General features: G+C 45.9%; 1 protein-coding gene across 1 annotated transcript in view; it reads right to left on the reverse strand.

The window, feature by feature from the left end:
* Nucleotides 1-3,655: 3,655 nt before the first annotated feature.
* The window catches only part of LOC134536891 (growth arrest-specific protein 2-like), a 144,243-nt gene continuing 131,829 nt past the window's right edge, over nt 3,656-16,069 (reverse strand). The window contains exons 7-8 of the mRNA XM_063376953.1: nt 6,545-6,670; nt 3,656-5,007 (exon numbers count right to left, since the gene is read on the reverse strand). Of these exons, the coding sequence (XP_063233023.1) occupies nt 4,825-5,007; nt 6,545-6,670 (309 nt within the window). The 3' untranslated portion in view covers nt 3,656-4,824. The remainder of the gene's footprint in view (nt 5,008-6,544; nt 6,671-16,069) is intronic.

Here is a 16,069-nt window from a genome sequence, read left to right on the forward strand (position 1 = left end):
GGCGACGATGACAGTGTATGTGGATATGACACGAAGAAAGCAACCGCAACACGGACATGTAAAGGTCAATTTATATATTTTTTTACTTTAATGACATGTCACTAAATTTTATTTATGATTCTTCTGCAATTTTTTGATTGATTTAGTTTGTTATTACGGTAATGTAGCATTTGTGAAAAAAAACATTAATAGCGCCAACTTGCAGTAAATAAAACAAAACTACCACAGCCAGCAGCAATTTTATATATAAGACACATTTCTCCTTGTATAGCGGTTACCATTGTTATTAATCTCATTATTTCTATAAAAAAAATATTTACTGCATGTAATCTTAAAAGATGTACACGCATAAAGTACTTTACGAGAAATGTTTGTACATATATATATATATATATGGCTGTGGCAGGAAGATAATCTGCCGGGAAAAATACTGGCGGACTTCCATCAGTGTCAAGAATGTATATTTGTAAATAAAAAACTTTACAAACTATTTATAACTTTGTAATTATAGTTCATAATAAATTTATTGCAGGAAAATAAAATATACAGTTATAAGTTCTATTATTTCAAATTACGGTGCAATGCTTGTTCTAAAACATAAAACTTATTTTATTTTATTTTATTTTACAGGTGCAATGTTTATTCGAGGGTGCAGCTTATATAGGCGGATACAGTATTTCGAAAAATATGCATTCAGATATTAAAATAAATATAGTTGTTATTTGAAACCATTTCATTAATGATACAGAGGTTTTTTTTTGTTAACACATTATTCTTTAGTGTTATTTGAACGACTTTAAAGGTTTTCTGTAACAATTATTTAGTTCAGTAGGTACAGCGCTACAGTAGAACTTCACTGTTTGTAACCTAGTCTGAATAAACATAATATATGTTTAATTTTATTTTTTATTAGATTTTTTTTTTTTTCCATAATATTTAACCTAATTATTTGAACTTATTTCTTAGAAATTTGTATAAGGTGCACCTACAATTATTTGAAGTTTGTGAACCACTGATATACATTAAGGGAGATTCTTTGTTTTACAATATAAATGTGCACGTAACCAGTTAAATTATATTAATACGCCTGATATAGTAAGCCATATTTTATAACAACATGTGTACAATTGACAGCAGATTAGCTGAAGTTTAGACAGCATGACAATTTGCAATAAAAAAATGTTCTGATAAGTGGAATATTAATAAACAATATGCAGTTTGTAACACTGCAAAAAGATCTCTTAAAAATTCCAAATAGTAATTTATACATAGGTTTTTTTTATTGCTTATAACCATTAGCATGAAATATATATTGTCATTGCATGAAATCATGAACAAGTATTTTTAAGATTATTACATTTGATATTCTAATTTAATATTTGTATTCAAAAATATTTTGATATTTGAATTTGATTCTAACAATAAAAATGATATTCCCCACAGGCATATTTTAAATAAACAAAAATATGTATAAAAAAAGGTTACAAGCGTATATTTTAAATAGATTCTTTTAAATCTTTTAATTGATACAACTTAGACAAATGTTAAAAGTTTATTACAAGAATTTTTTTTTTAATAATGCCAATATAGGTATTACTTGTAAAAACAGAAAAAACAATTTTATTTTTTTTCAAATACATAACTTTACAAAATTCTTAACTTCTTTTACAAACAATTCACATTTTTTTTTTTTCAAAGCTTTGGTAATAGCATAGTTTAGGTACCACATATTAGATCTCTGAACTATTGTGCCACTAGATTACAATACAATCTGACATGCATTTATTTTGTACAATACAAAACTAATAAAGAAATGTGCATTCCAAAATTAAAAAATACAAGTTCTCTCTTAAGTAGTATAAAACAAGAGTTTAGTATTCGATTCAAAAACCATGCTGTCAGTTCATGTTTAGCGCAGTAAAAAAAATAGTTATATCCAACTACAACTAATACAAAAAAATGAGTATTTTTAATAATTTTTTTTTTATTCACTGCTTAACTAAATACCTCATAGAGATCACACACTCGCTGCTCGATTCACAACTGGTAGCATGGGTAAACTTCACCGTGAAAAAATCGTAGCCATTTCAGTCCGCAATAAAATGTACAAGAAAAATGTCTCATTGGTACTGTGCATTAGTTTGAGTAAAATAAAGCTCTTTCCAATTTTTGGTCACTTTCTGAAAATGTTTTCTACACCATGTCCAGGAAAACATAATTTTTTTTTTCAGACACAGACTTGTATTTAAAACAAAACCATCATGTGTCAGGTTAAAAAAAAATTTTGCTGTCAGTTTTGCACTCTACATACTAATTGTGTGCGAGTGGCACCCTCAAAATCTTTATTACAGTTACAAATGTAACAACACACTACTTTATGACTCACACCAGCCAATCAGAAACTCTGTACTTTTGGATTCATGGCAGTATACTTAGTCTGTATGTTTTTTAAATACTCCTTTCACTTTTTTACAAACAAGTTTTTGCACATTTTCCATTTAATTTTTGTTCACCATCCAAAAGGAAGCCTTCCCAATTCATTGTAGTAAGAAATCCAACAGTGAGTGCGTGATGCCACACCACAGTAAGTGTAATCACAAGTCAGGTCAAGTACACCATGCATTTTCAACACCAACAGTATATTACATCCCCAGCTGTCTACAACTCTACAGCCATTCAGGATGTTCAAGCATTTTCTAAGTGCTGGTTTCACTCCAGTGTGGGGGTACAGAATTCACTCGATTCTAAGATGCACTTGTTTAAGATGTTTCAAGATCAAAACATTTTCTATGTGTAACAATTGGTGGCGTCCTTATGTTCACAGAATTTGTTATTTCTAAAGATGAACCATTTAAAAATGTACAGAGTCTGACAAATTTAATGACTTTCTACATTTGCAAGCAAATTCGTTTAACATTTGTGATAAGCAAAAACTAGAGCTGGTTGTTCAACAAGAGGTAGGTAGCTTACTGTCACATCAAGATAAAATGGTGCTAATCACAGGCACAGCACTGTGTAAGCAAGGCTCCTGCTTATTTCAGAAATATCCAGAGCACTTAAAAGGTCAAAGAACAACCCCTCCTTACGTACAGTTGAAGCAGCTAAATGCAAGGTCTACCATTGTAGCCTGTGCTCGAACCTTGCTGAACTGCACTGTGGAGGTAGTAATATTCTTAGAATTAATTCATCCATATTACCATTTCCAATGACATACAAATGTGTTACTTAAATTGAAGAGAATCTTATATTAGTAGGTACACTTAATTTCTTTAGAGAGAAACAAAGGTTCAAAAGATAGATGCACCTTAGAATCGGTGGTGTCTTAGATTCGAGTCAATACAGTCATTTGGTTAGCAGTGCGTTTTCATTTACTAATAAAAAATAAACATAAGTCTCTAGAGACTTTAGGCGTTTCACAATAAATGTACCACCATATACTTTATTTTTATACATACAGTCTTAACTTTAGAAGTGAAAAAAATAACACATAGACATTACGTAGTGCAAAACTGAGATATTAACAGTTCGGAGGAAAAAAACTCCACTTTTGAAATTCCTTACATTCTTTCCAATCATTTTTTTTATATCTGAACTGGTTATAAATATATATTATAAATATTTTGTTTCCACATTTCTGAATTATTTTAAACAATGATTTTTTTTTTTTCATAGTTGATCACCATAAGAATGGTAAACTTTTTCAAATTAAAATTGTGCCAAGAAAATTTAAATGGACATTTTAAGGGAAACTTCTTAACTAGATGCAGAAAAAGGACATGAAACTGTAAACATAATTAAAATGCGTTGTCTGCTGGCAAACTGTTTCAATGGTGCATCAAAGCTTGCCCGCGGAAGATGCACGGACCATCGATCAACGGCAAGCATTTCAACCACTCGCGACATCACGAGCAAGACGCAAGTTACCCGCTCCAAGCACAACGCGACTACTACTCGGCACTAGAGTCTGACTCCTCGTACGGTCTGAGTGAGAGCTGGCGACATCTTGCAGCTGCCGGTAAGTCTTGCTGGATCAACTCCAGCCGGAGGCCTTCTCGTTTCGCGACTTAACTCTGTGATAAGCATATGTTCATCTCAGGCAAGTCATTGGATGCCCACATGTCCGACAACAACATCCTCTCTGAACCGATAGAAAATGCACACCCTCCAGTTTCACACTTTACTGCAATTCTACTCCACTTCTCTGCAGCCCCGTGTGAGGTTAGCATAAATTTTCTTTATTTTACAAACATTTTTATGCTGGTTGTTTAAAAAAAAAAAAAAAAAAAAAAGGCTGAAAATAGCTTCACACTATCCAACGCTTTTAGTAGTACGATTCCACAGAAGGTGAGATTGAACAGAAGCAGGGGCGCAACAACTAAATTTCCAAGGGGGGGGGGGGGGGGGGGGGGGCAACATACCTTTTTTATAAAGAATCAACGATCCCCCCCCCCCTATTGAAGCGGGGGGGAGGGGGGTCCGGGGTGTCTTCCGCCGACAAAAATTTGTATTTCAAGGTTGGAAAATGGTGCTATTTAAGCAGTTTTATCATCTAAAAATTGATTACACAGCACCGTGTTTGCACCCGTTTGCCCCTACTTCCAAGGTTTCAGAGGAGGGGGGGCAAAATACCCCTTGCCCCCCCCCCCCCCCCCCTGTTGTTGCGCCCCTCAGTCCAGAAGACACCGGAACAAATGACTGACCGAGAACTGAGAGGGTCGTGCAGACGAGCAGCAGTGCGAAGTGGTCCGTGCGGGCGACACTGGCGCGTGGTTGTAGGCGTGCCGGGGGGACCGGGAGGTGGAAGGGGGTGCGCGGACGCGCCAGCTAGCGCCCCACGTGGTCGGCGGGCGGGGGGCTGCGGTACTTGGCCTGGATGTGCAGGTAGGGGGAGGCAGACTTGTCGCGCGGCACGACCTTCACCTGGCACGGGTCGTGGCGCAGCAGGAAGTGTTCCAGCGTGTCCCAGCCGCCGCCCACTCGCACCATCATGTGGCGCCCCTTCAGCAGCTGCAGGTGCAACACACACACACACACAACTCTCAGACCGTTCTGTACGATAACTAGAGACCCAGAAAATTTGCGGGTTCATTTCGTGTTATGCTAAAATTCAAATAATTATACCTTAGTGCTGCTTCTGTCATTGGTCCACTGTTAATCTGGAGGACTGAGGGGCCAATTAGAGACCCTCACTCATAGAAATGTCGAATCACAGGCCACCCGGTCGAGATGACTCACAAGTCAGCAGCCAATGAACAGTTTGGCATTTGCCCGAGTGTGTAGAGGATATTGGAGTCTATCCTGGATGTTTGAACTCGCGAATTTTCCGGGTCTATAATAATAATTAAGTGAGAGGAGGGCATAACATTGTCTATTGTGTAATTTTTTAACACATCAATATTTTCGCTTCTTCATTCAATCTTTATTACTGCTGATTGCGTTACACTCATTCCCGTTACATCTGTTCCACTCTTCCGTCACGTCGTCGTCCCGTGCACTACCAACTTTGCCACACACTATGTCCCTCACACTCTCTCTGTCCAACCTTAATACTATACATATACCACATATTGTGTACTATGACTTCCTCAACACTTAATTGTCCATAGTAAATGTAAATGAATGGTTTGAGTTTTCTTGAAACACTCCCATCTTCCTAACCTCCTTACATCCCTCCACCACTTCATCTTAGACATCATTTATTAAAGTCACGTTCCGGGAAGACGACCATATCATTTATGAAGGGCCGCGCCTAACTGGGCACACGTACAGAATGCAGAGCTTCATAAAAAAAAAATATGATTTGAAAACTGCCAAAATGATTAGATTTGTGTCTGCTTAAGAAACGTGTTTTAAGAATAAACTGAGGGTAGATGAGTGGTTTTGTTTCCAAATTTTAATTCCCAACTGTGTTTTTAGAAGAAAGAAAATGGCTAAAATGTGTGTTTTAAGAATACTTTTGGACATGAAACACAGTAGATAGTCTTGGAAGCACTCAAAAGACTTGCATTACACCCTTTTATCTTCATTCCTCAGCCATATGAAGTTCTCGTTACTGCTCCAATCTCATAGTTGGCCCGTGCATGACGAAAAGACTACGTGCCAGTTTCAGAGCCTTGGGCTAGAAGCACCAGCGAGCGTCGCGCTCACCAACGCAAATGCACCACTGAGACCAGGCAGGCCCCTTCGAACCCATTGCTCTAAGGCCGCTGGCGACGACGATGCCACTGGTAGGTACAGGGGCATAACAACTAAATTTACAAAAGGAGGGGGGGGGGCAATATACCTTTTTATGAAGAATCATCGATCCTTTCCCATTATTGAAGCGGGGGGGGGGGGGGGGGGTCCGGGGGTCCTCCCCCGAGAAAATTTGTATTTCAAGGTGGAAAATGGTGCTATTTAAGCAGTTTTATCATCTGAAAATTGATTACACAGCACTTTCTTTGCCCCCGTTTGCCCCCCACTTCAAGGTTTCAGGGGGGGGGGGGGGGGCAAAATACCCTTGCCCCCCTCCCCCGTGTTGTTGCGCCCCTGGGTAGGTACTCACGCGAATGAAGACGTTCCTTCCCGCGATGTTGTACTTGCCCTCGCCGACCTTCCTGACCTTGAGCTTGCGGCACTGGCTGGTGGGGCACTGGCACTGGCGCTGAGCCGTGCGAGTCGCCTGCTGCACCTGCTCACACACACCGCGCCACTTCACCGACCTGCCCCAGGTGCACAGTAGCAGCTTTGAATATATATACTGTATAGAAGTCACGAGCGGAATAGGATTTACTCTACGTTTTTTCAGGAGCGTATGACGAGCACAGCTCGGTAACTTCACCGCTGCAGTGCGCTGCCGTAACGCCCTGTATCGTCTTAGTTGTTATTTACACGTTAGAGCGCAGAACTGTTCCCCGCTGTCATTCCCCGCACCTTTCACCCATCATTCACTGCAGCTCGAGGTCGTTCAACGGGAGGGGGAAGGGGTGTTTGAAGAGTTAGACACTTGTCCGCTAGGGACCACCACAAGTCGATGCCCTAGAGATGGTGGCGATTGCTGCGGTGAATTAACCAACTACCTCAAAACCGTATTAGAAATTTTAACCTGGGCTGGCGACTTCTATACAGTATATATATTCAAAGGTAGCAGTAGTGGACCCTGCCTCGACTTTCGGGAGGGGCTGATAACTGGACAAGTTCTTTCTATGCACCATAGAACACCTCCCGGTTAGAAGGAAAGTTCTAAATTAAAATAAAACAACTTAAAAGGCTATTTAAATGCATTTCTGGCTCCTTGAGAAGTTAAAACAAAATTGTACAGCGGAGTCCCGACAATCCTAACTGTTTGGATTACCATATTTTCAGATCAGCCGAATAATTGTATTCAAATACATTTTAAGTTATTATATATAACACAGCCTATAACCACTAGTAAAAGAACATGTTGATAATTAGGTCAAGAAATAAAAAATAATTTTTAAAATACAAAAACAAATTAAACTTTTTTTAAAAATTACATTTCATCGTGGCGTCGTCCGACCGAAGGCCACCCTAAAGCCCGACCTGCAACTGCCAGTATCCGACCCCGCTAACGGAACGCGCCTCTAGCCATGGCCCACCCAAGTCAGACGAGCGCCGCGGAACTTAGGTATTATCAACGCCCTTAACTTAATCGGCAAGACAAACCGAGTCCCGTACACGGTAAATTCACTACACTTTAATGAATACGCCACTTTGAATAAACAACACCGTGCAACACAAGTGCGACGTAGGAGTGCCCGGGCCACTCACGTGTAGTTTTTTACTAAAACAGCTGTGAGTGCTCCCCTTGCGGCCTTCAGCCTGAATTCAATAGTGTAATATGTGACTTAACTAAAACCGCCCCAAATTAGCATTTATCATTTGCCACTGGAGCAGTCATCAAGCAACGAACAGTCTCCAGTGTGACTCTAATAATTCAAACTTATTTTATACAAACTTGTTACATGTCATTTCTAAAACATATATATATATATATATATATATATATATATATATATATATATATATATATATATTAAGTTAATCATTAAGTTTTATTGTGTGAATTTAGAGCCACTTGCTTATTGTTACTAATATAATTTTTTACGAATAATGGAACTTTAGAAACTCTGGCGCGACAGGGAGCTCACCCCTCCCCTCACGCCGGGGCCAGACGCCAGCACAGCGCGACTCGCGGACCGGGACGGACGCACGTCCCACGGGGAGCCATCATCTCTTTGTCTTCATTGAACTTCCATCTGAGTCAAACCCCGAAACCTTTTTTAACTACTCACCGTGTGCGCCCGGTCCTTTTCCGGTGTAGGGCCTAACCCAGCCGCGTAAACTTAACACGCCCCGCACAACGCATTACGTGGGGCTGTGCAATATACGGTACGGGCCGACTCCCGCCACAACAGACTTTTAATTAATCGCCGAGTGCACAGGCACTGGCTAAATCTAATCGTAGACTTTACTTAATTTAATAGCGAGCCGCGGTCCACCCAGGTGGGCCCACGCGTCGCCGTTCACCAATTACGGGATTATCCGCCTCTAATCAAACTCTCTCCCTCAACCTCGACTGGCTTGAAGACGTAACTTTAGTAACGGCGCGTCAGAGCGCCCAGTGTTTAATGACAGTGTACTTTATGTAGGGAAATCATGTGAATGTAATTGCAAGTGTAATTTGCTAACGTAATTAAACGTCCACTCCGCACACTCCGTGCGCGGCGTGTAAACGACAGTGCAAAGCCGTGTATGTTATTTCTGAACCTCACCAATCCAGTTAGGGATCAGCATCCTATGCTGTGTAGGGCCAGTGGTATAGCAGGCATTAGGGACCCCTAACAGCATCACCACCGCCGCCGTTCCTAGTGGGCCACGCAGGGGCTTTCGGACCTCACGACCCACTTCGATGCTAACCACCTCGTTAGCCTGGCGCCCTCCCGGACACGTTTCCCCGCAAGAAAACAGTCTTCCCGCTAGGGACACCGCCGAGTCTCGAACACGAGAACCCAGGCGACGGCATTTGGCGCCCGCTGCGTGGGGCGAAAACAGAAAATTCAAGACTTCCTTCAAGTGCGTTACAGAAAACTTTCCCGGTAAACTTTTTTTTGCCATTATCTGTCCATTTTTTCTTTCCGGCCACAACGCGGACACAGGATGGCCATTTTGCGCAGAAAAGGGGATTAGGGTCAGACAGACCGGCGCGACACAGCAAGGAGACAAAGGGGCTACAACAACCCCCCTCCCCCAGCGAACATTCCGGCCCAGCTAGTGACGCGGACCACCGACGTCACCACCAGCACCCCTCCTCACCACCAGCACCCCTCCATCACCCCTCCACACTGCGCCCGTTTCGACCTCCGCTTTGTGCGGCTGTCCGGAAGCTCTCGGCCATCGCCTCGCACGCCCATCCGCACTCCCCCTCCTTCTAAACGCCCGTTTCTGCCCTCCGCTTTGTGCGACTGTCTGGGCACCTCTCCAGCCGCCGACCGCCACGCCGACCGCACAACACGCGCGCGCACACTGACCAGCACGAGTGAATAGTAAACAATAGGCCAGAACAACCGCAAAACCATGCAGGCACCACCGAGAAGCGTCATGTGCGCACACTGCCTACTACCCAAAAATGTCGACCTGCTGACGGGATCACTGCCATGGTACCGAACGTGTCAGTGCACAGCCCACCTGAACGAAGCGCCCGATCACACCTGGGTCAGACCATGGGACGAGGCACCACCGGAAAAATCTCAGGTACAATTACCGTGGCAGTGGGTACCACTCAAAACGGAAACAACGACCAGCGAGACATTGGTAGACACGCTACCAACTACGTGCCAGATGGGTACACACACCCACCCGACCGCTATTTACGCCCGCAAACCATCGTCACTCGCCGTACCACACACCGGTGCGTACAGCCACAGCACCTGCTACTCAGGGAAGCTGGTGCTACCCGAATTCAGCGGAGTTGGGCACGAGGACCCGAAGGAGTTCTTAACGCACTGCGAAGCGAGGCTAGCACGGTCCGGCATACCGGCAGACGAGTGGTCGGGACGCATCAGCGAGCAGCTGAAGGGGGACCGCCCGCCAGTGGTAAGGCCTCTGGGGACGGTTCGCCATGCCCTGGGAAGAATTCGCGACGTCCCTCAGAAACCAGTTCGACACCGACCAAGCGCTAGTCCAGTGCACCTCCCGATTCTACGGCGAACACCAACGCGAAGGCGAACCTGCCGAACATTTCGTAGCTCAGAAGATCCAGTTGTTCAAGCGAGTAGCACCCACCACCGAACCGATCGCCGCTCTCACTACAGTGACGGCCCTGATGCGAAACGAACTGCAACCCTTCTTGCGGTGTTGTCGACCCGAGTCCATAGAGGCCTACGTACAACAGGCCACAGAAACTGAACGTAACACGGGGCGCGAGAACACCAGCCTCGCACTAGAGCCAAGGTCGCCTGTCAGATGTGACTCCGATACAAGCGGGTACCCACCACCCACGCGGTGCCGCGCCATCGACTCGCCAGCAAACCAACACCCCCCCCCCCCCCCCCCCCCCCCCCCCCCAAACGACGCGAAAAGCAACCCCGGGGGTGTGGCACTAAACACCATGCCTCCGAACACCACGACCCAGCCCGCGCAACACGCGGAGGAGACGCCACCCCAGCTGAACCAGCTGACCCGCGCTCGAGACGGACTACTGCGACTCCCGGTGGAGGTCAACGGACGCCCCGCGGCGGCCCTGGTGGACACAGGCGCGAGTCACATCTTCGTGGCACCCCACCTGGTACCGCCCCCGGCACGCTGCAGCCACACCAGGCCGAGCTGAGACTAGCAACCAGCACCCAACCAGGAGTGATGGTGGGACAAGCAGAGCTCAAGGTAAGCCTTCGGGACTTCACCACCACAGTGACTGCCCTTGTCGTTGAGAACTTACACAAGGAGATCGTACTAGGCCAGCCGTGGTTAGCAGAGCAGGTGGGGGTGATAGAAATGAGACCCACGCGAGTCCATATAGGTAACCGCGCACGCCTCACGCCACCCCCCGAGACATACACGGAGAGCTTAACCTTGGAGCAGTTGCGCCACAATGTCCCTCCCGAGTACCAGGCAGCCGTCAACCGCGTACTAGCAGAGAGGCGAGACGTCTTCAGTGTCACCGACCGCCTCAGGCGCACCACTGTCACAGAGCATCATATCCCGACAACAGACGACAACCCCGTGCACGAGTCCCCAAGAGGCTACGGATTCCGTGAACAGCGAGCCATCCGCAAACAGGTGTCAGACATGCTCAAGGACGGGGTGATAGAGCCTTCAAGCAGCCATTATAACGCATGCAAGGTTCTGGCCCCCAAAAAGGACAGCTCATTGTGTTTTTGCGTCAACTTCCGTCCGTTAAATGCAATCACGATCAGTGCCCCTCCACCTCAAATCAGCGTCGAGGCCGCCGTGGCCGGACTCGGTCGAGCGAGGGTCTTCAGCACACTCGACCTGAAGGCCGGCTATTGGCAAGTGCCCATACGAGCTGAGGACAGGGAGAAAATGGCATTCACGATTCCTGACGGACGTAAATTCCAGTTTCGCGCCATGCCTTTTGGGTTAAAATGCGCCCCAGCCACATTTCAAGGGATGATGACCCGAATGTTAGAGGGCTACCTAGGTCAATTCGCAATCGCTTACCTGGATGACGTGATAGTATTCTCCGAGACGTGGGAGGACCACATTAGACACATCGCGCTGGTATTGGAACGCCTTGCCACACACCACCTAACGGTCACGCCACAGAAGTGCCACATCGGGACACAAGAAGTGGAGTTCCTGGGACACCTCGTGAGCGCGGCAGGAAATCGGCCTCAGCCGGAGCACTTGCGGAAGATCGCGGAGGCGGAACCCCCACGAACACGCAAGCAATTGCAACGGTTCATTGGCCTCGTGAACTGGCTTAGGAGCTACATACCCGAATTTTCACAGATAATAGTCCCGCTGACCGATCTACTATCCCCTCAGTCACGGTACCGATGGAGCGAACACGCGCAACGTGCCTTTGACGGGATAAAAGCCGCCTTCACCCGCTGCCACATACTCACGCAAGTAGACCCCGGGCGCCGCCTCTACCTACAGACGGACGCCAGCGCACGTGGCGTGGGCGCGGTACTCTTTCACGTGGGCCAGAATGGCGACAAGGAGGTCGTCGACTACGCTAGCGCGAAGCTCGGGCCGGCCGAACGCCGGTACCATTGTAACGAGCAAGATTGTCTAGCCGTAGTCTGGGCCATGAAGAGGTACCGGCCCCACCTGGAGGGGAAGAGCTTCACGCTGAGGAATGACAATCGATGCCTCACATGGCTACACACCATGCAGGGAAGGAAGGGCAAACTAATCCGGTGGGCCCTGTTCCTCCAGTCTTTTGACTTCGACGTTGAACATATCCCTGGCACCGAAAACCAGCTGCCGGACTTACTCTCACGAGAACCTGACAAGCAGGCGGAGTTGACGGACACCGACGACTGGGAGGGCATACTACCGCCGGGCACAGCAGACGACGGGACACGACATGACGCGGCGTGTACGTGCATCACGGCAGATGTGGACGGGGACGAGGACCCGCCCAACACAATGACCGGTGTACAGCACCGGGTCAGCCGAGCCCAAGGGACGTCACTAGACACCGACCGACGCCGCCAACAGGCGATCGCCGGGGACGAAGCGTGGCACGTGCAACAGGGCGTGATTATGACACGAACACCGGGAGAACACAGGGACTGGCGGACCTACGTCCCGCCGGAGGCTCGTGAGGCGACGCTCCGGTTCTTACATGACCACAATCTCGCCGGACACCCGGAGACCGACCAAACACGACGGGAGATTAGCCGACACTACCACTGGCCCCGTATCACGCACAATGTACGTGAGTACGTGCGGGAGTGCGAGGTCTGCCAGGCGAGGAAGGCACGACGACGGGACGGCTAAGAGCAACAGCGTCATCGGGAACCCACTACCGCCTTCCAGACGATAGCCTTGGATGTGAGTTACTAAATTATGTTCAAGAAGTACACTTTTATCACAGCTAACGATGTCAATCGCTTCAAAGTTGAATTCAAATAAACCATTTAATATTAATTACCAACTGCTTTTCGAAGGGATAGGATGTTTAAAAGAGTTTGCATATGACATCGACCTGGTAGAAGAACCAAAATTCACCATCTACCCATCAAGGAAAGTACCTTACGCCATTCGAGGTCAAGTTAAAGAAGAATTCGATTACGTGGTTACAAATGGAATCATCGAACGCGTTAACGAACCTACGCCGGCAGTATCTCCCATGGTATTGGTGAGAAAAAATGGCAAAGTTAGAATCTGTATGGACCTATCTGATGTAAACAAAAACCTAAAGAGACAACACTATCCCTTACATACTGTAGAGGAAATAACAGCTCGACTAAAGGGATCCAAATATTTCACACTCCTTGATTGCAAAAAGGGATTCTGGCAGCTCAAAGTGACCGATAGAACGTCCCAATACCTGACGTTTGCCACACCATGGGGCAGGTACAAATGCAAAAGGATGGCGTTTGGACTAGCTTCTGCACCCGAAGTTTTTCAGCAGGAAATGAGTCACACACTGCGAGATGTACCACGTGCAGAATGTTCGATGGACGACATCCTTATACATGCAGAAAGCCAGGAAGAATTAGAGGAAATCACCAACGTGGCGATCAGCAACCTGAAAGAAGCAGGGCTAACACTTAACCCAAGCAAGTGCGTTTTCACAAAAACAAATAAAATTCTTAGGACACATACTGTCTGACACGAGAATCCTTCCAGATCTGGCGAAAACAGAAGCAGTTGAAAGATTGAAGGAACCATCATCGGTCATAGAACTTCAACGATTTCTAGGAATGGTGAATTACTTATCCAAATTCATTCCCAGAGTTGCAGAACTGTCAGCGCCACTTAGAAAACTACTGGAAAAAACCGTTGCGTGGCACTGGGATGCAGAACAAAAAACTGCATTTGCAGCACTTAAGGAATCATTAAAATCTCCACCTCTTCTGAGATACTATGACCACACTACGCCGGTAACACTCTCAGTAGATGCCAGTAGCCACTCTGTAGCTTCAGTGCTCATTCAAGAGGGCCAGCCTATTATGTACGCGTCTAAGGCACTCTCTAAGTTCCAACAGAACTATAGCCAAATAGAAAAAGAAGCCTATGCCATATTGTCGCCTTGCAAAAAATTTCATGAATACATCTGGGGAAACCAGCATTTGACTATAGAAACAGACCACAAGCCATTAGAGGCAATTTTCAAGAAACCCCTCCAAGACAGCCCAGCAAGACTCCACAGAATACAGTTTGAAATACTACCATACAACCCAACCATCATCTACAGGAAAGGAACGAAACTGCACATAGCAGATACATTGAGCCGAGACTGTAACAACGTGCCAGAGCCAGACCCATAGCCCATGTTTGAAGTACACGTGACCATACCGTTGTCACCCTCACGAGCACTACAACTGAAGGACTGTATCCAGGAAAGCGCAGAACTGTTGGATCTTCGTCAGATGATACTGCAAGGTTGGCCAGACACAAGAAATCAAGCACCGGCCAACCTGCAAAAATACTGTACTTTCCGTGAAGAATTAGCAGTGTATGAAGACATAATCTTCAAGGGCAACAAAATAGTAATACCCCCCGGTTGGAAATCATTAGTTTTGTCACAACTCCACCTATCCCACAAAGGAACTCAAGGCACACTGGCATTGGCACGAGAACATGTGTTCTGGCCAAGTATGGCGCAAGACATCACCAGGTACGTTAAAAAATGTCCTACATGCCAAAAAAATTCAAAATGATTCACCACAGGAGCTTCTTAGCAGTGAGCAAGTTCCATCCCGACCCTGGCAATATGTCGCCTCAGACATGTTCCAGTACAAAGGGAAAGAATATCTCCTTGTTGTTGACTCGTACTCTGGCTATTTTGACTTTGTGATGTTGAGTTCAACCACTAGCGACGTAATCATCACGAAGTTAACAATTTGGTTTTCTCAACATGGAATCCCAGACGAGCTTCGCACTGACGGAGGCCCGCAGTATACATCCTATCAGTTCCAAAAATTTTGCAAAGACTGGAACTTTAAACACAGACTATCAAGCCCTCACTTTCCACGCTCTAATGGACTAGCAGAAAGGTATGTGCAGGAAGCAAAGAATCTTCTTGCAAAATGTGCTGAGGATGCATCAGACATATGGCTAGCATTGTTACATCATCGAAATACACCAAGAGGAAAACTCGGCTCCCCTGTGCAAAGACTCATGGGACGCAGGACAAAAACGACCCTACCATCCTCCAAAGAACTTTTGCAGCCGGAATTAGTGGAAAAAGTTCAAGAGCATCTGACGGCGATAAGAAAAGCCCAAACGGATCAATTCAATAAAAACAAACGGTTGCCGCACCAACTCAAGGCAACAGGAGGTCCTTTACCGTGAGGCGCACAAACTTTGGGTACCCGCAAAAGTATTGACACACGTACCCAACGCGAGATCGTATATAATTGACACGCCCAAGGGACAATATCGCAGGAATTCTTGGTTCCTCAAGCTCAAGAAGCCCCCGGTAACACAGCCCGAGCAGCCCTACACTCCGCACCAAACAGAGCCTGTCTCGCCAACAGCTAAGCATCAAGAGGACCTACAGTCAATACTTTCCACACCAGCGTCGGCGACCACCCATCACAGCGACGGATCTCCAGAGTTTCGGGGATTCGACAATGAGGACTTTCCAACAGTGACAGGAAAACACCCAGCCACACCAGTGACAACCAAAACACGCAGTGGGAGAAGAGTACTTCCACCTGAGAAACTTAATTTGTGAATTAGTTAAGTCAGGCCAGGTTAAACTCCTGACCATTGCATTCGAAACCTAGGCCCAAGAAGCAGAAAAAAGGAGATGTCGTGGATAAGTTGGGTTTCCTAGGTTGGCGACAGTGAACTCGCGCCATAATGGACGACATACACGAGAAGTAGTGTATAATGTTTTATCTGTACCTAACTAAGCAGTGTTTCT

This window comes from Bacillus rossius, chromosome 11 (genome assembly GCF_032445375.1).
Source record: "Bacillus rossius redtenbacheri isolate Brsri chromosome 11, Brsri_v3, whole genome shotgun sequence".
In the NCBI taxonomy this organism is placed as follows: Eukaryota; Metazoa; Arthropoda; class Insecta; order Phasmatodea; family Bacillidae; genus Bacillus; species Bacillus rossius.